The sequence below is a fragment of the Dermacentor albipictus genome, chromosome 1 (assembly GCF_038994185.2).
Source record: "Dermacentor albipictus isolate Rhodes 1998 colony chromosome 1, USDA_Dalb.pri_finalv2, whole genome shotgun sequence".
In the NCBI taxonomy this organism is placed as follows: domain Eukaryota; kingdom Metazoa; phylum Arthropoda; class Arachnida; order Ixodida; family Ixodidae; genus Dermacentor; species Dermacentor albipictus.
Window position 1 is genome coordinate 445,606,725 of NC_091821.1, and position 22,057 is coordinate 445,628,781.

Genomic DNA, 22,057 nt, shown 5'->3' on the forward strand with positions numbered 1-22,057 from the left:
AGACGAGGGACTATAACGATGGCCTCTGCAAAATTTGTAAGGAGAAAGGTACGCTAGATCATGTAACATAGGAACTCGCTGGCTCCCCAGGGGCCAAGGAAAAATTGGAGGACGCTTAAGCTTCGCCTTCAAGAGTGGGACGCGACAGCGTTCCCGTCGACCCGCCGAGGGGTATAAGACAATGTGCTACGGCACAGCGATCACTTACGACGCGCCCCGCGTCGGACTTGGCGCCCACCTATCACGCGGTGAGCGCCGAGCAACGCAGCTTTCGGCGCGGCAACGAAACGTGCGCCTGAGCAAGCGGAACAAACCACAGAACTCGGTGTCTCGGAGGGCGAAACGATGTACACCAGCCAAATGTCGTGATCGTCACGGGCAGAGAGATAGACAGATAGTGATCTAAAGAAAGAAGGACGCTTGATCCTGCAACCCATCAGGGAGCACGGCGAATCGTCGTCAGGGGAGAGGGAGTCCGGGTCGCGACGCGCCTCGCACCGGTCCCCTCACAGCCCCAATGCGCACGTGGCGCGCCACCTGTCGGGGCAGCGCCGTACATTGATAGGAGGGGGTCTTCTGTGTTTGCCGCAAGATGGCTCTGCGTGTGCCGAAAGTGCAGAAGAAATGTAGCGGAAACGCACTTCACTACTCGTGTAACTGCGACTTCTGTAAGTTACATGTTCATAATTACCGATATACACCGCAGTATAACTTTCTACGGCTCGTTTCTAAGGCAACACCGCATTCACTAGCGGCGCTTTTGTACGGCTTTGAAGCATCGAACTCGTCGCTGAGTGGTAGCGTCTCCGTCTCCCACTCCGGACACACTGGTTCGATTCCCAACCAGCCCATCTTGCAAGTTGGTTTTTTACTTATGAAGTGCCCCGAGATTTATCACTCACGGCCGACGCCGACGACACCAGCTTTTCTGCGACACGAGCTCCTTAACGCTGTCGCGTTAAAACATTGACAGTAGAGAAGCCTGGGAGGCTTTGCGCCAGAGCGAGGCTGAGGACGACGATAAGCGTCGAACGATAAGAGAAACACGAAAATGATGATTTCTTTTGGCGCGGCTGTGCACTATCTCCTGGATCGGCACACGCAAGTGGCCGCATTTCTACCAGAAAGCTCGCCTTCGTACGTAGCGTTCGCCACAAGCGTTTCCCGCTAAACATTACGGGTACATAAGCTGCAGTTGCCGGGAAGCATGGTCAGCAGTCAGGGATCTTTGAATGCTATCGCGTTCCACTCTTAAAGGCGACGCTTGTGCATCCCCCCCCCCCCGTTTTTCATTGTGATTGCGTTCCAGTCAATCTTCGAGTACAGGAATTCTACACACAAAGAAGAAGGCGCACGGGAACACGCCAACAAGCACTGCAATAGCGTCAGCGAAACTTAAGCGATATCAACATCTGGCGCTGCGGAAGAACCAACATGGCTTCACTAGACTACATGCGCCGAATACCGGATATACAAATCCGTAGTGTCATGGCGACACTATGAACAATATTGTATTTTCTAATTTTTCAATAATGAAGCGCAGTCAAACATTACCGATCTTTGCAGCAACATCCTCCATTGCCCACTGCCTCGAAGTGAGAAATATTTGGCACAAGTTTTCACGGAAGCATTTCTTTGCGTCGTTTAATTCATTTACCATGGTCATACACTGTTACAGGGCTCCTCTAAAATTTGTGGAGAACAAACCAAAGTTGTTGTCCACGAATGCGTAGAGCATGGTTAACCCCTTACCACCATGTAATCCCTGTACGTGGGACTCAACAGCATCTCTGAACGCTGGTTGCCATGCTGAGTGGCACAGGAATAGCCAAACTAGTCACAAGCAAGCATAAGGCCAAGAAATCTGTAATACGCAAGCAAGAAGATTCCAAAATAAGTGAGAAACAGTGTCATTTAGTGTTTATTCATGTTGAACGGCGCTTTAGTGAAACAATCACCCGCAAATGACGCAAATAGAGACACCGGAGAGGACAAGAAAGTGGCGCACATTTTCGTGTCTGGAGTGCCTATTTGTGTAATTTGGCTGTGACTGTTTCACTCAGCGCTGTTTAGAATGAAGAGCATGCATTTCATAGCATGGACCAAAAGGAGGTGAGCAAATGTTTTGCGAACAAACGTGACACGGCGCCACCACTTGCCACGGTATCTAAATCTTCAGACCCCACTAACTTCTCTCGCGACAGGCCTTACATTTTAAACTAATAACTGGCGTTTGGTGACGTAAGCGCCCCTTCGAGTACGATTCCAGACGATAGAGAGAACATGAATTATTTGATTTCAAACGGCTGAAAGAGTCAAATAAATAAATTTGCTTTTACGAAAAAATAGTGTGGGGTAGTGGCCGGCGCTGGTGGATATGGTAAGGCATGTGTTGGTATCAGTTAATACATATCGTTCCTTAATTCCATAAAGAGCCTGCAACCGCACCTCTGCCGACGGCTATACATGTTCTCTAGCACGATGCGTGTGTGCTATCCTGTGTGAAGCCAAGTCAGACGATGACGTAGTTGACATAGATCACTTAGACTTGGAAAAAATAGCTCTTCGTTGAAAGAACGAGCAAAACACAGACACAAGGACATTCTAGTATACAATGTACGAAGAAATATGCAAGTACGCCTTAATTTGCCACTCGTCTTGGAGGCTGGTGGATAATTTATGAATCTTCCCCGGCGAGTTCGCCAGTATTCCGTACCGGGTATGTTTGTTTCCAACTTGTTTCCAGCCTCTGTAGTGGGACAATCTTGAGGTTCGTGCAGTTTTAATATAAGTTCCACTGGGGCCATTGAAATGTGCCTCCTATTATTCAGTGTCAGTTTTGGAGTAATATTCTTGAAATACAGTGAATGGGTAAGCGACAACATGCAGACGAGAATTCCAAATTCAAGGATGGCAGCGAGACCTTTGGTGAATGATAACAATGTAGAGACGTATGAAAGATGAGCAAGCTAAGGAACAACCACAATCGCCAAAAATACAGCTTAGAAAAATCAAATAAACGAAAACACTTGTCAGTATACAAGCTTACAGTGCATAAAAAAATTGTCAATACATACAAATGGCAAATGTAGTGGAATGATGTAAACTTAGTTATACACGTAAAAAAGCTTAAGCGCATGACTAAATGCATGAAAGAATGAAGATTTAATGTTCTTGCGTGAACCATTCCAGAGTTTTATACCCGCGAATGACGATGTCATTTTTCTATATTTAGAATGAACCATAGGCCGTAGAAAATTGTAGTTACGTGCAAACCTAGTATTCTTATTATTGATCATGCACCTGGAATAAATGAATTCGTATGAAAGCTGTTTAGCAAGTAATTTACAAAGCATAATTATTAGATGATAGATAAGGAAGTTCGTTCCAACAAGGATGTTATTTTCATGAAGTAATAGAGTAGCATTCGTGAAAAACCCACTATTAGTGATAATGCCTATTGCTTGGTTTCGTTACTGCCGAATGGACGAGATATGACAGAAGTATGAGTTTCCCCAGTAAGCAATGCCACAATTATAGCGCCTTTAAATGAAAGCAAAGTATAATGCTAATAATGCATCTTTGGAGAAATATGCTCCTGATTTGAATAATGCTCTAATACCGCAGGCACACATTTGCTTAATGCAAGCAATGTATTGAGAAAACTTTACGTTAGAATCTAACGTGACGATAAAAAATTATGCACAGCCGGAGACAGGAATGTGATGACCATCTAGAGTTATCTCAATCAACACATGTAGTATTATTTGGTTTGATCGGAAAATCATGAATTGGGCTTTGGTAGGATTGATAATTAAATGGGCGGAAGCACACAAATGCAACAAAGTGTTCAAGCTCATTGTTTAGTTTGAGGATTAAAGTTGCTAGAGATTTGTCATACGACGAGATGGTACTATCGTCTGCGCAAAGTAAACAATGTGCACCTTTAAGACACGTGGGAAAATCATTAATATAAAGGAAGAATAGTAAGAGAACTAGTGTGGAGCCTTATGGTACACCATGGTTAATAACTTTAGTATCAGAATAAGCACCTCCAGAAAAAGAAAACTCTTTGTTCTCCATCATGCAGGTTTTGTTTTTCAGGAGTTTTAGTACAGCACCAGTAATTGTCAGGGCATATAGCTTAGTAAAAAGTACGTTATGGTTAATTCTATCAAAAGCTTTAGTGAAGCCCAAAAGTACCGAACCAACGAAGTTACCCGTATCAATCGAGTGATGAATGTAGTCGGTTAGGGATATTAGAGCTAAGTTAGTCGAACTGCCAGCGCGAAAACCAAATGGAGAAGATTGCCACAAATCTAATTTTTTAAGTAAATAATTTGGCGCAAAATAACTTCTCAACAACTTTACTGATCAACGGGAAAATAGAAATAGGATGATATATAGTTAAACACCTCCGTTTTATGGCCTTTCTTGTGTACAGGAATAATCTTAGCCCTCTTAAGCGAAGTGGGAAGAATACCACATTTCAATATATTATATTATAGTACAAAGTGGATCAGAAAAAGTGATGCAACAAGTCTTCGATCAAATACAGAAATGTTATCTAAGCCAGGACTAGCATTCTTTGCCGCTAGTACCTCGGAGCATACCTCATCTGCAATTACAGGAAAGAGAAAAAAGAATGATTGCAACAATAAATGGCATAGGCAGTAGTCATATGACGACTGCTGTATAGGCTAAAAAAGTAGTCACTGGAACCATCTGCTATGCTAGAAGAATCAGTAAGGGTTCATTGTTGTGATTTGTTTGGTCAGCAGTATTGCCGGACTCAGGTGAGTTCGTGAACGCACTAAGTTGCCATTGTTTTGGGAATTGCTCTTGTGTTTTGCAAATTCCTTTTCGTAATGCTGTTGGTTGGACTTCTTTAGCAAGTTGTTCAGAATGTTACAACAATTTTTGTAGCGTGCCACTAAGCGTAGATTAAAAGGTTTCTTTTTAGTGTTTTTGTATAGGCTTTTGTTTTTTGTCGTACTAGTCAGTAAATATTTCGTCACACAAGGATTACCGGGAGATTTAATGAGACTGCTTAGAGGCCAATAGGTACCTGGCGCTAGTCTTACTGGCTATGTGTTGACACTAATGATGATGCTGATGATGATTGCGATGAAGTTTGTATTCAATATGACCCCGATGAAGATGATGATGATGATGAAGGCAACTGAGGACAAAAATTTTGAAGGTGACGCAACGTCTACTTGATGTCGACCAAACATTATCGCTCCAGCGCAGCTCTCAACTCTACGGTTAATAACCGACATTCTCACCTCCAGCTCACCCAGGAAGGCGTTGTCTTTCACTGACTTAAGGTGAACGTCGAATCGCCTTGCAGCTTTTAACGCCATTAGCATTCTTGGAGTACTTCAAGCACTTTCAGTTGACTGAGACTCTACTGGATATATATGTATCTAACCATTTTGCCGCGAAACTGGACCTCCACTTCGGAAAGGTGGCGCATCCGGCTGCTGTGCTTAAGGGACAATGTTCGAAACCAACCGGCGCACCGACTTGGGTAGCTGAGTATGTGACACTGTGTAAGTAAATATGTGCCGCTCTTCAACGACACGTCTCTGACGCTGAAATGGGTCGCTGAGAATGCGGGACTGGGTACGTGGAACGGACATGCACCACTCCTCAATGAATCTCTTTCTTTGTGAACACAGAACGCTAGGTTTGTGCAGCTCGGTCTGAGCTGCTTTTCACTGAACCTTTTAGATGCCAACTCGGTGTACTTGGTATGTGCCAGATGGTGTGTGCCGCTTTTGAATGAACGTCTTTGAAGCGGACGTCGGTAAATAGGCAATTGCCACTAGGAACGTGCCGCTCTTTAATGACACGAGAAAGATGCCGTTAGTTTTTCCGATGCTCGGTGGAACCGAACCCATGAAAGATGGCGGAGCGTGTGCAGTGGGAGGCAGCGCGCTGTAGCAACAATTCATCGGAAGCGGAGCCCTGCTGCACTTCCTCCGGCCGATTTCGCAATGCGCGATTTTGAGCAGCCGAATCTACGTAGCAGTAGGAAACCATGGATATGTCCCCCATGCTTTGCAGAGTTGAGCCAAGGTTACGAAGGTTCCTCAACAACAGCAGATCGGTGCTTTGGATATGTGTATCGCACGTGTACTAGGTTCATGTCGCTTTTCATTGAACGTCTTTCAGATTGACGCTATAGAGAGCTAAGCCATAAATGCACGTGGCATGAGCCGCCCTTCATTGAATCTTAGGCAAACTTGCTCCACTGAGTATGTGCCAGCGGTTTTGCGTCTAGAGAGGCAACAATTCTCAGCATTGCCATGCATCGGTGAGCCACGCTGATAGTCTTCGAGAGCACGCTCGGAATTCCTTCCAGTGCAATCAAATGGCGGGGCGTGTCCAGAAAAAAAAATCACGAGAGAGGAGCCCCGCTACTAGGATGCCTTTTTCGGCGTAGGCACCGCGCGCCAAGCATTTCGGAGGCCACGCACACGCTTCGCGGTGGTGCTACTAGATGGCGCCAAACGTTCAAAGGGAAACCCGATAAAGAAGTCCCACTGCAGTACCAGCCTCATACATAAGGTGTTTCGACGGTGGCAATTCGCTGCGTCGCTACACTGCTTCACTGCTAAGCGCAATACCCTCGACAGTCATCGTGAGATGGGTTCTGTCAATTTTAGTTTTTCATACACATTTCCGAACTCGAGGTCTCTACAGGCATCTACGTAGCAAGCTTCTGCTTTATTCCTTAATGACAACGCGCTTATATGAGACCGCCAGCAAAAAAATTCGCAAATGCCTTGTAAATCCCATTTATTTTCTTTACCAAATCATCATCCGTATGTTCCTGTGGCAGAACATGAGAAGTTGGTCAGGTAGGTTGAAGGTGTTCAAAATCTTGAAAAATTGGCTGCTGTGCCTCACGCGGCAATGACAAGCTGCTGCTGCTGCTGTCGGATGTCAAAGTTCACGCTCCGCTATAGCGAGTTAATGTTAGCAGCACGCTTAGGTGCAGCTTCATCGCATCTGATATGGCTATTATGGTCCGCTATCTCAGTAAAACGTTTTACGCCATTTGGGCACTGCGTTTGTCTTATGGCTATCGTGCCCTTAAGGGAATGATCTAGCCGTTGACGGCGTAAATAAATTTCCTGTATGATGACTCCATGTGAGGAGAAAATATGATGATACGTGCTACCAATGGCACGGAAGTATTTTTAAAGCTTGAAAGGTAAACGCATTAGCCACGTAAGAAAAATGTTTGCGGCGTAAATCGTGATCCCATTCTCCCGCACACGGTAGCACACAAGCATGATTATCAGATTAACCTCCCCACGTTTCTTGTTGGTCCTTCCTTATTCTCTATTCTAAACAACTAACCCTTTTTCTTAGTGTTCAGTAACATATGAGATGGACGGAAAGACCATTATATAAATCTCAGGTGTCATATTTTAGTTGTTAGAATTATTGAGAGCCCTAGATTGGTATTTCTTCCTTGGCTCAATATTTTTACAGCGTAATGTTTTCGTTGCAGATTCATTGCAAATCCCGTAAAAAATTAAGTTCACGCTGATTCGGTTTTTGTCGACAATTTGCGGTACAAGCTGTTGCTATTGACCATCTATTTGGCGTATTGAAGTGAACATCTATAGAAAAAAAACTTTCATTAGTGAGGAGTATGTGGGTGAGACATATGAAGCTTCTAATGATAGATGTGCTCTTCGAAATTTACAAATTGTCATTAGAGCATATCCATTGTGTGGCGAATGAAATTTTGGAAATGTTGCGCGAACGCAGATGAACATTTCTTTTCGACAGTTTGCGCTCGTATACAGGAGGCTTATGATCAACAATTTATTAGCAGGCGTGCTAATGAACTGCGATAATCAACCATTTAGTATCGACCGCACTCATAATCAACCATTTCAGATACCCGTCAAGGTTAAAAGTATAACTGTTTTAGCAGTGACGTTAAACGGTCGGGTTTTCGGTGCCACCCGCGCAGGCGCAACTTGCTCAGGGCGACATATGGAAGTGGGGTGGGGGTGGCGCAGAAGGCGCCTGACGGTCTGCAAAGCACCTCCTAAGCAACCGGAAACGCCGCTGCCGGGAACAAGCTTCGAGACTGCAACAAAAGCCACGCTGTTTATCATGGCATCTTTGTCTTAACTTACGTTTCTCGTATTTCGGAAATATTTCAGAAGTTGTTTAGGCCTCCATTTCTGAAATTAGTGTCTTCTCCAGCAAGTCTCCTTCTGTTTTTACCATTATGTATGACCGAACGATTATTTGAGTGAATCAATGAACCAATGGCATCAATTTACATGGTAGCTCAAAATAGCTGTTGTGAATAAAAAATATCATAGTCCGTTTTGTGGAGGCTTTGGCAGTCTTATAGAACGGACACTGTCAGCAGTGCAGTAGCCAGCCCACTTTGAGGCAGCTTCTGTGGAGCGACGTTCTTCCAACGTAATATTCTGCGCTAGCTGCATAAAAATATATTAAAATGGTGACTTTTTCAGTGCATGGCTTTAAATGGTGTCTAACGGCGTAAGCCTATGATGCTTAAGCGTGGTCACGGTGACTACGCAGTCTCACGCAAATGTCATGGTAGCGTAGTTCGGGCTTCACAACGCATACGAGCTCATTCGCATCTACTACATGACCTAAATTGAGGATGACATTCATGGTAGCTAGGTGTTCCCGCATAGCCCTGATGAAAACAACAACGGAAATCATCATCATCATCATCATCATCATCATCATCATCATCATCAGCCTGGTTGCGCCCACTGCAGGGCAAAGGCCTCTCCCATTTTTCTCCAACAACCCCGGTCATATACTAATTGTGGCCATGCCGTGCCTGCGAACTTCTTAATCTCATCCGCCCACCCACCTTTCTGCCGCCCCCTGCTACGCTTCCCTTCCCTTGGGATCCAGTCCGTAACCCTTAATGACCATCGGTTATCTTCCCTCCTCATTACATGTCCTGCCCATGCCCATTTCTTTTTCTTGATTTCAACTAAGATGTCATTAACTCGCGTTTGTTCCCTCACCCAATCTGCTCTTTTCTTATCCCTTAACGTTACACCTATCATTGTTTCCATACCTCGTTGTGTCGTCCTCAATTTGAGTAGAACCCTTTTCGTAAGCCTCCAGGTTTCTGCCCCGTAGGTGAGTACTGGTAAGACACGGCTATTATATACTTTTCTCTTTAGGGATAATGGCAACCTGCTGTTCATGATTTGGAAATGCCTGCCAAGCACACCCCAGCCCATTCTTATTCTGATAATTTCCGTCTCATGATCCGGATCCGCCGTCACTACCTGCCCTAAGTAGATGTATTCCCTTACGACTTCCAGTGCCTCGCTGCCTATTGTAAATTGCTGTTCTCTCCCGAGACAGTTAAGCATTACTTTAGTTTTCTGCAGATTAATTTTTAGACCCACTCTTCTGCTTTGCCTCTCTAGGTCAGTGAGCATGCATTGCAATTGGTCCCCTGAGTTTCTAAGCAAGGCAATATCATCAGCAAATCGCAAGTTACTAAGGTATTCTCCATTAACTTTTATCCCCAATTCTTCCCAATCCAGGTCTCTGAATACCTCCTGTAAACACGCTGTGAATAGCATTGGAGATATCGTATCTCCCTGCCTGACGCCTTTCTTTATTGGGATTTTGTTGCTTGCTTTATGGAGGACTACGGTGGCTGTGGAGCCGCTATAGATAATTTTCAGTATTTTTACATATGGCTCATCTACACCCTGGTTCCGTAATGCCTCCATGACTGCTGAGGTTTCGACTGAATCAAACGCTTTCTCGTAATCAATGAAAGCTATATATAAGGGTTGGTTATATTCTGCACATTTCTCTATCACTTGATTGATAGTGTTAATATGGTCTATTGTTGATTAGCCTTTACGGAATCCTGCCTGGTCCTTTGGTTGACAGAAGTCTAAGGTGTTCCTGATTCTATTTGCAATTACCTTGTACTGGAGCGCAATATCGTGCCTGGAAGTCAACCAGTGCGCATGTGCAACACGCCCCCTACTTATCGCCGCGCTCCTTATATACCCGGCTGCGTTTTGGAATAAAGTGCTTTTTGTTACTTGCTACTCGTCCGGCTTACATGGTGTCAGAAGTGGGCACGGCAGTTAGTTCCTGCCCGTGCGGCAAGTTTTGCCATAGGACGCCAGCTTAACAGCAGTATTAATTCCCATGAACGAGACAAAGGCTCATCCGGAACGAGAACCACAAGCCACAACGATGACTTCGACTCTGCTACCACCGCCCAAGCCGCTCGACGTTACTGGCGACATTTTCCACAACTGGAACATCTGGAAAAGTGAGTTCGAACTATTTGCAACAGCGACAAGGCTGAGTCTGCAGCCCCAGGATGTTCAGACCGCTACATTTTTAATGACTATCGGTGAAGATGCAAGGCGTGTATTCCGCACCTTCAAGTTTGAAAACGATGAGCAGAAGAATGATCGGAAAGTATTAATGCAGAAGTTCGAAGAACATTACAGACCAGTTACAAATCTCACCTACAACGAGTTTCGGTTTGGTTCCAGGAACCAGCGCGAGGGCGAGTCATTTAACGAATGGCTCACAGAACTGAAGACTCTAGCTGCGCACTGTGAATTTGGCGAGATTGAAGATAGACTTCTACGCAGTAGAATAATCCTTGGAATAAGAGACAAAGAACTGCAGCAGAGACTTATTTCTGAAAATCCGAACTACGCAAGAACGGTTGAGATCTGCCGTGCTAAAGAACAGAGCAAAGAACAGGTCGCTGAAATCCGAGGCAGCCAGGGCGGCAGCACTTCTTTTGAATCGGAAATCAACATTGACGCTGTAAAAGCAAAGACTGCCACCTGCCCGAAATGTGGCTTACAACATCAAAAAGCGGCAAGATGCCCAGCAATAGGGAGGTATTGCAAAAATTGTAATGGCCGAAACCATTTTGCTAGCGTATGCCGCACAAGAAGCTCGAAAACACGGCCAGAAAGACGGCACGTGCGACAGGTGGAAATAACTAGTGACGAAGATGGGGCTGGCGACGAGACATACTTCCTTCAAGCTCTGGAAGTTCAAGCGGTCGCGAGTGACGAGCATTGGGTGTCAGTGTTAAATGTGGCTGGTATCATGACCAAATGTAAGATAGACACAGGGGCGAACTGTTGTGTTATGCCAGAAACGGTCTTTCGAAAGTTGTCCGCGGCGCCTGCGCAGAACTGTTACGCAACCCTGCGTACGTTTTTCGGCCACACAGAACAAGCAATCGGAAAGATAAACCTGCTCGTGTCTAATAAGGCTCGAAGCACCGAGGTTACGTTTCTTGTTGTCGTCCAAGATGTACCAGTTACATTAAGCGGACACGTCGCTGAGAAACTGGGCCTGATAAAACGCATAGATGCCGTCAACGAAGTGTCCGAGATCCCCATATCTGGCTTTGAAGACGTCTTCCAGGGTCTAGGACAACTTGAGGGCATCGCCTATCGCCTGCAGCTGAAACCCGATGTACGACCAACCATAAAACCAGCGAGGAGAATTCCCGTCGCGCTCCAAGAGCCCGTGAAAGCGAAGCTCGACGAGATGGAACGCGATGGCGTCATTGCAAAGATGACAGACCCTTGCTCGTGGTCTAGCTATATGGTCGTAGTACTGAAAAAGGATAAGATACGCATATGCTTGGATCCTTCCGACTTAAACAAGGCGATTTTGCGGGAGCATTACCATATGCCTACATTGGAAGACGTACTGCCGCGGCTGCAAGGAGCCAAATATTTTTCTACCCTCGATGCCGCGTCAGGGTTCTGGCAAATAACCCTCGACGAAGAAAGTTCGCGCGTTTGCACCATGAGCACGCCGTTCGGAAGGTACAGATTTCTGCGCATGGCATTCGGCATCACATCAGCACCAGAGGTTTTTCAACGCGCCATGCACGAGGTCGTTGGAAGCTTGGCTGGCGTAGCTGTCGTAATGGACGATATATTGGTCTGGGGAAAGACAAGGCAGGAGCACGACGGCAACCTCACCGCCTTGCTTGAACGCTGTAGGGAACGTAATCTAAAGCTCAATAAAAAGAAGTGCCAATTTTTGCAGACTAGTGTACGTTACATGGGCCACCTCCTCACCGCTGAAGGACTGTCACTGGACCCAGACAGAGTTCACGACATCATGCAAGTTCCACCGCCGAAGAACCGTAAGGAGCTTCAAGTGTTCCTTGGAATGATAAACTTTGTGTCTCGGTTCATCCCAAACCTGTCAGTCGCATCTGCACCTATTCGGGAGCTACTTAAGAAGGACGTCGCTTGGACGTGGACAGAAGTACAGGAAAACAGTTTCCAAAAGTTACGAGCTAGTCTTGCCACAGCACCAGTCCTAGCATACTTTGACCAGTCTAAGCCAGTGAAACTGTCCGTGGATGCGAGCCAGTACGGTGTCGGAGCAGTCATCTTGCAAGATGACCACCCCATTGCATATTCGTCCCGCTCCTTAACTGCCACACAACAGCGGTATGCCCAAATTGAAAAGGAAACCCTAGCCATAGTTCATGGCTGCATGAAATTCAAGGACTACATACTCGGTCAACGACTAGTCACGGTAGAATCAGACCACCGACCCCTGGAATCGATCTTCAAGAAACCACTTTGCGATTGCCCTCTTCGCCTTCAACGCATGCGCCTCACGCTTCAAAGATTCCCTATCAGCGTGATATACAAACCAGGAAAGGAACTGTCTTTGGCCGACGCACTTTCACGCTTTCCTTGCAAAACAGAGCTGGTGGATGAAACGGAGCACTTTCAAGTCAATGTTGTTTCTTCGTTACCTGTTTCAGATCAACAGCTGCTCAGTATCAGAACGGAGACTGATAAGGACACCCTCATGAACGAACTCTGCCGTTACGCGAGTACAGAGTGGCCCGAAAGCAAGCAGCAGCTCCCGGATGCCTTAAAGCCATACTGGAGCTACCGTGATGAGCTACACGTCGAGGATGGGCTGCTTCTCATAAGCAACAAGCTTGTAATTCCTCCATCAAAACGCAAGGAAGTTCTCGGCCTGCTCCACGCTGCACATTGCGGCGAAGACAAAATGAAGGCGAGAGCAAGACAGGTAATGTACTGGCCAAACATGAACGCCAACATTTCTGATGTAGCGAAGTCATGCGCTGTTTGCGACAAGTACAAAAAAAGAAATGCAAGGCTGCCCATGCTGAGCCACGAACTACCGAGTTTGCCATGGCAGGTTGTCGGGGTCGATCTTTTTCACCACGAAGGCAATGATTACCTCATAGTGGTAGATTCTTATTCGTTTTTCTTCGAGGTTCGCAAGCTTAGCCGGACTACCGCTGCTGCTGTGATCAACGCATGTGCAGAAATATTCGCGACACATGGCATTCCCGTCAAACTGTGCACTGACAACGGCCCTCCTTTCAACAGTGCAACATTTCAAGCATTCACAGGTCAATTTAATATCAGCCACACCACTTCTAGCCCGTACCATCCGCGCGCCAACGGCTTGGCAGAGCGTGCCGTTCAGGAAGCTAAACATCTGCTAAACAAATGCCCGTTTTCCACCCTTGAATTTTGCAATGCGTTGTTGGAGTGGCGGAATACTCCGAGGGACGGACAGTTGCAGTCGCCAGCTCAAAGGCTCATGGGACGTCACACCAGAAGCCAACTCCCTGTTCTCAACTGTCACCTGGAGCCCAAGACGATACCCACGGAAGCAGTTCGTCAGCGACTACAAGAAATACGACATAAACAGCGTTCCTACTACAACAGAACGACACGGGCTTTGCCAGACCTTCGTAGCGGAAACAGAGTGTTCGTATACGACACGCTAAGCAGAACGTGGGCCCCGGCCATGGTAATTGGTCCTGCAGGGCCACCGCGATCCTACTTAGTGGCTACAGACAGTGGACAGCAGTTACGCCGTACGAGAGAGCATCTCAGGGCCACACATGCTGCTCAGCCTGCTGAATCACAAGCAGAAACCCGAAAACAGGCTATGCCAAGTACCCCAGCAGATGCAATTCAAGCCCCACTTCGAAGAAGTGAACGGGTACGCCAAGTGCCGCAACGTTATCAACTTCCTGAACGTAAATAGCCAAGCAATCCCTGTTTGGAAATGAAAATGTTCATCAATGTACCTTGTTTTTTTTTCTCTCTCTTCTCTTTTTTTTTCCAAGGAGGGGAAGATGTACTGGAGCGCCATATCGTGCCTGGAAGTCAACCAGTGCGCATGTGCAACACGCCCCCTACTTATCGCCGCGCTCCTTATATACCCGGCTGCGTTTTGGAATAAAGTGCTTTTTGTTACTTGCTACTCGTCCGGCTTAGTAAATACTTTGTAGGCAACGGACAGTAAGCTGATCGGTCTATAATTTTTCAAGTCTTTGGCGTCCCCTTTCTTATGGATTAGGATTATGTTAGCGTTCCTCCAAGATTCCGGTACGCTCGAAGTCATGAGGCATTGCGTATACATGGTGGCCAGTTTCTCTAGAAAAATCTGACCACCATCTTTCAACGAATCTGCTGTTACCTGATCCTCCCCAGCTGCCTTCCCCCTTTGCATAGCTCCTAAGGCTTTCTTTACTTCTTCCGGCGTTACCTTCGGGATTTCGAATTCCTCTAGACTATTTTCTCTTCCATTATCGTCGTGGGTGCCACTGGTACTGTATAAATCTCTATAGAACTCCTCAGCCACTTGAACTAGCTCATCCATATTAGTAATGATATTGCCGGCTTGACTTGATATTGACAACGGAAATATCTGCGGCAATTACAGAAATTTCTCTCGCGACTACAGAAATTTCTGTTGTACGACAGAAGTTCCTGACGTTTCTGTAGTTGCGACAGACATTTCTAACATTACGACAGAAAGTACGCCATCGCAACTGAAACATTCTGTCGTCACAACAAAAAGTTTGGATGTCGCAACATAAACACTATGTCACGACAACAATAGTTCTCAAGTAGCTACAACAGCTTTCTTTTTTAGATTGTGTGGTACAGCGTGAAGCAGGGACAAGGGACGCAAAAAAAAACGAGTACAAGCGCTTCAATACCATGTATCGTGTTCCTTGCGTCTCTTGTCCCTGCTTCGCGCTGTTCCACGCAATCTAAAACGGAAAACCAACTAGCCCAAACCATCACCCTTCTAAAAAAACAGCTTTCTGTCGCGACAGTGTTTCTGACGTCACAGTAGAACATTCTGTAGCGACGACCAAGAGTTGGGCTGTCGCATCAAAAACGTTATGTCACAGCGACAGGACTTCTGAAGTCGCTACAACAGCTTTCTATCGCGTCAATGATTCTGACGTCGCAATAGAACATTCTGTCGCGACGACCAAGAGCTGGAATGTCACAACAGAAACATTATGTCGCGACAACAAGAATTCTGAAGTCGCTACAACAACTTTCTATAGCAACAATGATTCTGAAGTCGCAATTTAAAATTCTGTCGTGACGACCAAGAGTGCGGATGTCGCATGAGAAACGTTCTGTCTCGAAAACAACAGTACTGAAGTCGCAAGAACAGCTTTCTATCGTGACAGCGATTCTGACGTTGCACTCTGTCGCGACAACAAGAGTTCTGAAGTCGCAACAACAGCTTTCTATCTCGACAGCCATTCCGAAGTCGCAGCAGAAGCTCTCTGTCGCGACTAGAGACACTTTCTGTCGCGGCGTTAGAAATCTGTCACTTTCTTTCGCAACAACATAAGTTCTGACGTCACGACAGAAGCACTTTCTGTCGCGACGCTTTAAAGTTGTATGTCAGTTTCATATCGGGGGTGTTCACTTCTTTTCTCTTACACGGTATTGAATAATGCGTTCAATGGAGGTAAGTGGGCGTAACACGTCGTTTTGTCAAGTGCACAAAATTTAATTTGCCGGCAAAAAGTAAGACTCGCGAGTTGCTTATAATGCGGCACCGCGAGTATGTCGCTTTGGTCTCGTACGATGCATTCCGGTGGGCTGTACGGCGACGTTCCTCTTATTGCTTGACCTCACGTAAACCCTGCATGTGCTCACGCGCTTTTCAGCCAATGGTATACGCCCTGCAATACATATACCGGTAGATTAAAAGATCGCCGAGACTTCCGAATCAGTCGTAGCGCGGCAGGTGCAGTTCAAATGTTCAATGCGCTGGTATCGTGCTTTCACGAGAACGCCCGTTCGTCTTACTCGGCAAGAATCGAGTGATGACTCACTGGTAACATGGCATTTTTTTGTAAGATGACTATGCGAGCCGCACCAGTACAATACGGTCAACTTTCTAAGGTGGGTTGTGCAATCAAAAGTACAGCAAGTATCCGGTTTGGGACTCGTCAGTAACTCTGAGCCTATCGCTCGATCATTATTAGTTCATGGAGTCACATTCGTCGACAGTATGTCTTTCAGTATTTCCCACGAACTGCCTGAAGTGTTTTCTTTAACTAACATTCTCGCCAAATTATTGTTCAGTCCCTCAAACTCAGGAAACTGCCACGGATCATGCAAGGGTTCACGCACTTATTTCGCACACGTTCCTTGTGGCAATAGTTGCGCAGCTTAGGATGCAGCTGAGCGAGTGTGCGCGCACGCGCATAGCGAAATCGGAAAAGGTACGTTGTCGTAATATTGCCATGATGACGAGGGACTAGCAATCCGCCTAGAGGCTTCCTCAATATCGGCCGCTGATCGAAATCATAGCATCCGCAAAAAAAGCTGCGCGTCCTATTTGCTTTATTTTGTACGATGCGAAACACAGGTTTGTGGAGCTGCAAGTAATGTTACGCTGACACGTTAGTTAATTTCCCTGAAATATTGCATAAGCTCTTGCCACGCCGAAAAGAAGTTTTGAGTTGTTCCACAAACCTGCGTGAAAATCTGACTTGCTTGTGTACAGGCGAGACACAAACGCTACCTACGCTACCTACAGGACCTACGAATTCTGGCACACGTGCTACTATGAGCAACCGGTATGCTGTCTAAATAAGCCCTTATCAACGAATGTTTGCGCAGCTATTTTGCACTGAACAGAAAAGTTATATGCACGCTCAGTTGTGTAACGAGTGAGAGATAGTTTTTGGAATTGGCTATAACAACCCTTCCAGCATCCCTGGTGATCGTTGTATATTTCTGAATTTCTTTTCTGATATGAATAACGTAAAGCTAAAGCAGTGTTCTAGCATTTCGCACAGTATTTGTCGGTGGTAACAACACTTTTGCTTTTCTAGAGAGGCTCCAGTTGACGTGGCTGAGCGAAAGATCACCTTGGCTCTCACTGTAGAAATTAAACACCAGCCGATCATTTAGTGTTGTAGATTCGTAACGTTCTTCTTTTTCGCAGGCGCGTATGTAAGTATTTGTGAATGCCAAAAATGGTTTTCACAATATTCACTCAACCAATCTTAATAATCGACATAATGTTACGCGAAGGCACACTTGCAATCAAGATATACAGGCACACGTCACAGGCGCTACGTCTTCTTCCATTATTTCTGTCATTAAAAAATGAAGAAAATAAACGGCAGCTCTTGTTTTAAGATTATCGACTTGAGCCGTCGGTATTTTTGACAAAGTGTTCTTTTATATATGTTTACAAACCCTGCTTACGCCACAAGCGCCAAATATTTGGCCCATGTAGTGCGGCGCGCTGAACGTGGCCCATAGAAGCGCGGCGATCAGCTGAAAACCCAAGTTCTATTGCGCAAGTGCGTGTAGAACGAGAAAGTTAGCGCTTAGCAAAGGCGCAAAATTGGCGCTCTTTCCTTATCGCACTTGAAATGTAGGGCTACATGTTACCGCCCGACCAAGCTAGCTCGTGGTGCACCTTGTTCTAGCCGACGTGTAGCGGCTGCAGCGTGAGATACTAAATACATGCTCAATTCCGGCACTGGCCGCGTCAAAGCGCGCGGAATGCCGCTGGTTCCAGTGGTTCTTCCATGATGTTGCACACTGTGGAGCATACAGTTTCTACCGGCGTAGCTTACCTGAACAGCGCGCTTGTGTTATTCTGTACAATACTCTCAGCTTTATACGTACATGCTAATGGCTGCCCGCGCTTCGCAGGCAATATGAAGGTGCTTTTTCTATTCCTGTAGCCTTGTCAATTGAGAGGTAATAAGAATCGGATAACTGTCGACACAATAATTTGATGGAAGATTATAGCGTTGGTAAGTATGTGTTATACTGTAACCAAGGTCTACTGGTGCTAGCACTAAAGCGCCGCAATGTTGAATTCTACCTTGAAGAGCTATTAGTATTTGAGGAGATGGTAGCAAGCAACTTACGAGTGCATCGCACTAGATGTCCTGGCATTCGGATCTAGAAGTTACGAGAAGCCTTAGATCGCAGTTCCTGTAGATGCGACGACCCCATTTATATTGGCCCCGCATTACGCTGCGTCGAAGGTCGTTTGAGGGTTACATTCACGGAAACTGTACGTTCAAGCTCAACAGGCGGGGACGACGTCAGTTCAACCAGTCGCGTTTCATTACAGACAGTTTTTTTTCAAAGAGGCTTGTGAACATGTCGCATGTTTGATGTCAATACGCTCGATTTGCTTAGTCGCAACAGGTTTTTTTGACAACGCAGGCGTGTAAAGAAGCATTGGAGCTGTCGACTGTGACTGAGACCTCTTCTCGCCGACGATGTCGATGTGCTTACTTGAAGATCGTGAAGCTACAGCATCAGTTTTTGCTTCACCGAAATTCAATGACGTCACGTGGGACGTGCCTTGCGAATGGGCTTGTGAACATGTCGCAGGTTTGATGTCAGTACGCTCGATTTGCTGAGTCGGAACAGGTTTTTTTGACAACGCAGGCGTGTAAAGAAGCATTGGAGCTGTCGCCTGTGACTGAGACCTCTTCTCGCCGACGATGTCGATGTGCTTACTTGAAGATCGTGAAGCTACAGCATCAGTTTTCGCTCCACCTAAATTCAATGACTTCAAGTGGGACGTGCCTTGCGACAACGGTTGAAGTGATTTTGGCGGCGAAAACGTCATTTGCGCTGGACGTTCCTGCAGCAACGGCGAAGGAATGACGGCAGGAGGTTCGGAAGAACAGGAGCTTGATGCCTTCCACGGCTTTTCCGAGCTTCTTGTCTGCGAAACTAATGTCCCAAATGATTTCGGAACAATCGCTCTTTCACCATAGCTGGTTTGATCTGTCTTAAGCAGGCCGCGCTCGTCCAATTCCGAACCTTTTAGGTATGTCGTCCGTGCTTCAGAAGGCAAACCAGCATCAGGCGCGAGCGTGTTGGATTTTGAGACATCGAGGTTAACCTTTGTAAAAAGTTTCGGCTCAACCAACGAGCTTTTTGAGCAGAGTGGCTGTGTTGATTTTGCCTGAATTGGCTGTATGTCGACAGGCTTGACGACAATCGATGTGACTTGCGGGCTGTCACGCAACCCATTACACTTATTCGACGCCGCCGAAGCATTCTGCGTGCGGGAGGTCATCAAACTGGACTGTCGAAACCCAATACCTTGTGCACCAATACCTCGGTCCACAACGAGTCTTGCATTCGCGAAGGAGCGTGACACAGGGGGTTTTGGAGTATACTGGACTTCTCTCGGCACAGCTAAGGCAGACGACCCAAGCGTATTCGTATGAGAACGAACGCCTTGAGTGTCTTCGCTGACTTTGGTCTCCACGGCCACATTGATCCTACTTTCAGTGTTCAAGTCGGCCCTAATGGACTTCGATTTAGGCAGCTGAGATGCGTTTCTCCTCGAAAGGCGAGTGGAAGGCGTTTTGCTCACAAAGTTCCTGTTGTTGACATTGTACGACGACACGCTGCGCCCGCTCGCATCGCTGATAGCTTCGGAGACGCTCAAAGACGTAGCATGGCGAGCTGAAGGAGCCTTAGACGCCGACCGGTTTGACAGCTGACGCGCACAGCCGGCGACTGATGAAGCCGGTGCAGGAGTGGAGACCACGATGTGCGAGATGCTGCCGGCGGCCCACGAGCACGGCGTCTCTTGCGACAAGGTGGTGCAACCGAGCATGCGCCTGGATCTCCTCACGGACGATGAGCTGGCTGTCTGAGAAGTTGCCTGCCGGGAAGCCTGCCGCTGCATTGTTAATTTTCAACGCTAATTTTGAACGTCCGATTCATAAAGGTAAACACACTTCATCTTCTTTGTCAATAGCTGGTTCTCTTTGCGTCTGATTACACTGCATAGCTAGCGAAATTTGGCTTTTTATCATATAATTGCATTGAAAGCTGCGCTTACATTTTATATAGGAGCAAATAGTTGCGTTCATTAGTGGGTCAAATTGATCAATTCATCGCATGATACGGTGAGGGAGGCGTGTTGGAAACATAATTTCTGTTGGGAACGACGCTATACACCCCTTTAAACGTTATTATTATTATTATTATTATTATTATTATTGCTGCAATAAATTGGCGCAGCCAAATGTAATGTCGTGCGCTTTATGTAACAGCGTCATTATTTTCTTTGATATGTGATTGTTCTCCTATCTCAATGTATTGCCTTGCCGATTCTGCAAGGCCATGTCCCACAAGCCCTTGTAGGCTTAGACAGGCCTGATTATAATGTTGTATATGTGTTGTGGCAATAAAGATATTATTATTATTATTATTATTATTATTATTATTATTATTATTATTATTATTAGCACAAAAATACAAAGAAAACGAATAAATCTAGGCGGAAGTGCCACCTGGCATTTTCAATAAACGTGCAGTGTGGATTCAAGCAGCATAAATTGTGGAAATTCAACTACACCCGAATGAAGGAGGTATAACTATTCACTCATTGTTACAGCTTAAGAACGATATGTAGAGTATCCACCTGTTATTGACAACTTTGCGGGAGGATGGTGCAATATGATGACTTTGTCGAGAAAAGGCGCAGCCACCGGCGCGCTGATTAGGTGAGGTATGAAATAATAGAAGGTAAAAGAGTTACGTGAGGGAGCGTTCATGGAATAATGATGCAAGGCAAGAAGCACGTGGATGGGCGTACCAACGCCCTGGCAATGGCAGCAAAGAGGAGAAGAAAAACTATTTGCTATATCAGAAATTACACACATAAGCGTTTTTAAAAAACTGTGTGAGAATATTGTAGTAGGAGATGGGAATTCCCACGTGGAGGATCTATGTGAATATAAAGATTAGAAGGTGTCTGTGCGAGAAACGGGATCTCGTAGTAGTTAACCACCAGTAAAAGTACCTTCGTCGGGTAACCTGGCAATGCGGCATATACAGTCATGTCTCGATTATGCCATTGCCTTAGAAATGAGAAATAAACAACTAGATCAAGATGGTCACATATAAAAAAAACGACAAGAATGCTTGAGTAGTGATAATGACATAGAATCTTAAAATTAGCAATAGACTCCGACTAAAGGCAAGTAGCAATAACAACAGAGTGCTCAAAAATAAATCATAATGAAACAGCAAATTATAGGGAATGCTAGATTGCATGCATGAGAAAATCAGGCAACTACGGCTCAAGAACCGTCGGTGGGGAAAGCCGAAACTACAGCGGTAGCGAAACAAAAAAAATAACCAAGCTATATAAAAAGATAAACAGGAATCGACAAAGCATAAAAAAGCCAGAAAGTTTGCATCCAATACGCAAAGTGGAAATACTCTTGGTATGAGACCAGTCCCAGAAAAATATTATGGCAGGGAATAAACGTGTGGTTCAAGGACAAAATTTAATATTCCAGCAGTCGTGGCGCGCACCACAATAACAAAATATTTAGAAAGCCTAATAAAAATTCTTGAACTGTGATTGGGCAGCATACAAAACAACTGAACTAAAGAGCTGGAAATCCCTACAATAACGAAGAATGGAGGCAGCACGAAGAAAAAACCTTAAACTGAGGAATTTCAGACTACATAGGCACATGCCACAGTATGACAGGCAGATGCGGTGCGTGAAGACCGAAGCATTGACCGCCCGGCTGACGATACACAAATTTGAACAAATGGTTACACATCACATGTACTAGGCGGTGGCTTAGAATACAGAATGTGCCTTTAGAACGACGGAAAGCTCGTGTGAGCCCGCAAACGTCTAGCCACATGAC

The 22,057-nt window shown here is 45.8% G+C and overlaps 1 protein-coding gene across 4 annotated transcripts in view; it reads right to left on the reverse strand.

Annotated features, from left to right (window-relative positions):
* The window catches only part of LOC135903078 (uncharacterized), a 28,297-nt gene extending 8,119 nt beyond the window's left edge, over nt 1-20,178 (reverse strand). Inside the window, exons 1-2 of one of the 4 annotated variants that reach the window (XR_010564706.2) lie at nt 18,278-20,178; nt 15,907-16,060 (exon numbers count right to left, since the gene is read on the reverse strand). Coding sequence is in view for 2 of the 4 variants with exons in the window: in XM_065433448.1 (XP_065289520.1) it covers nt 18,278-18,305 (28 nt within the window). In the remaining 2 variants the exon portion in view is untranslated. Of the gene's footprint in view, nt 1-15,906; nt 16,061-18,277 lie in introns of those variants that run through there. The other 3 variants (XR_010564707.2, XM_065433448.1, XM_065433447.2) reach the window with 3 other exon arrangements.
* Between the last annotated feature and the right edge of the window lie 1,879 nt (nt 20,179-22,057).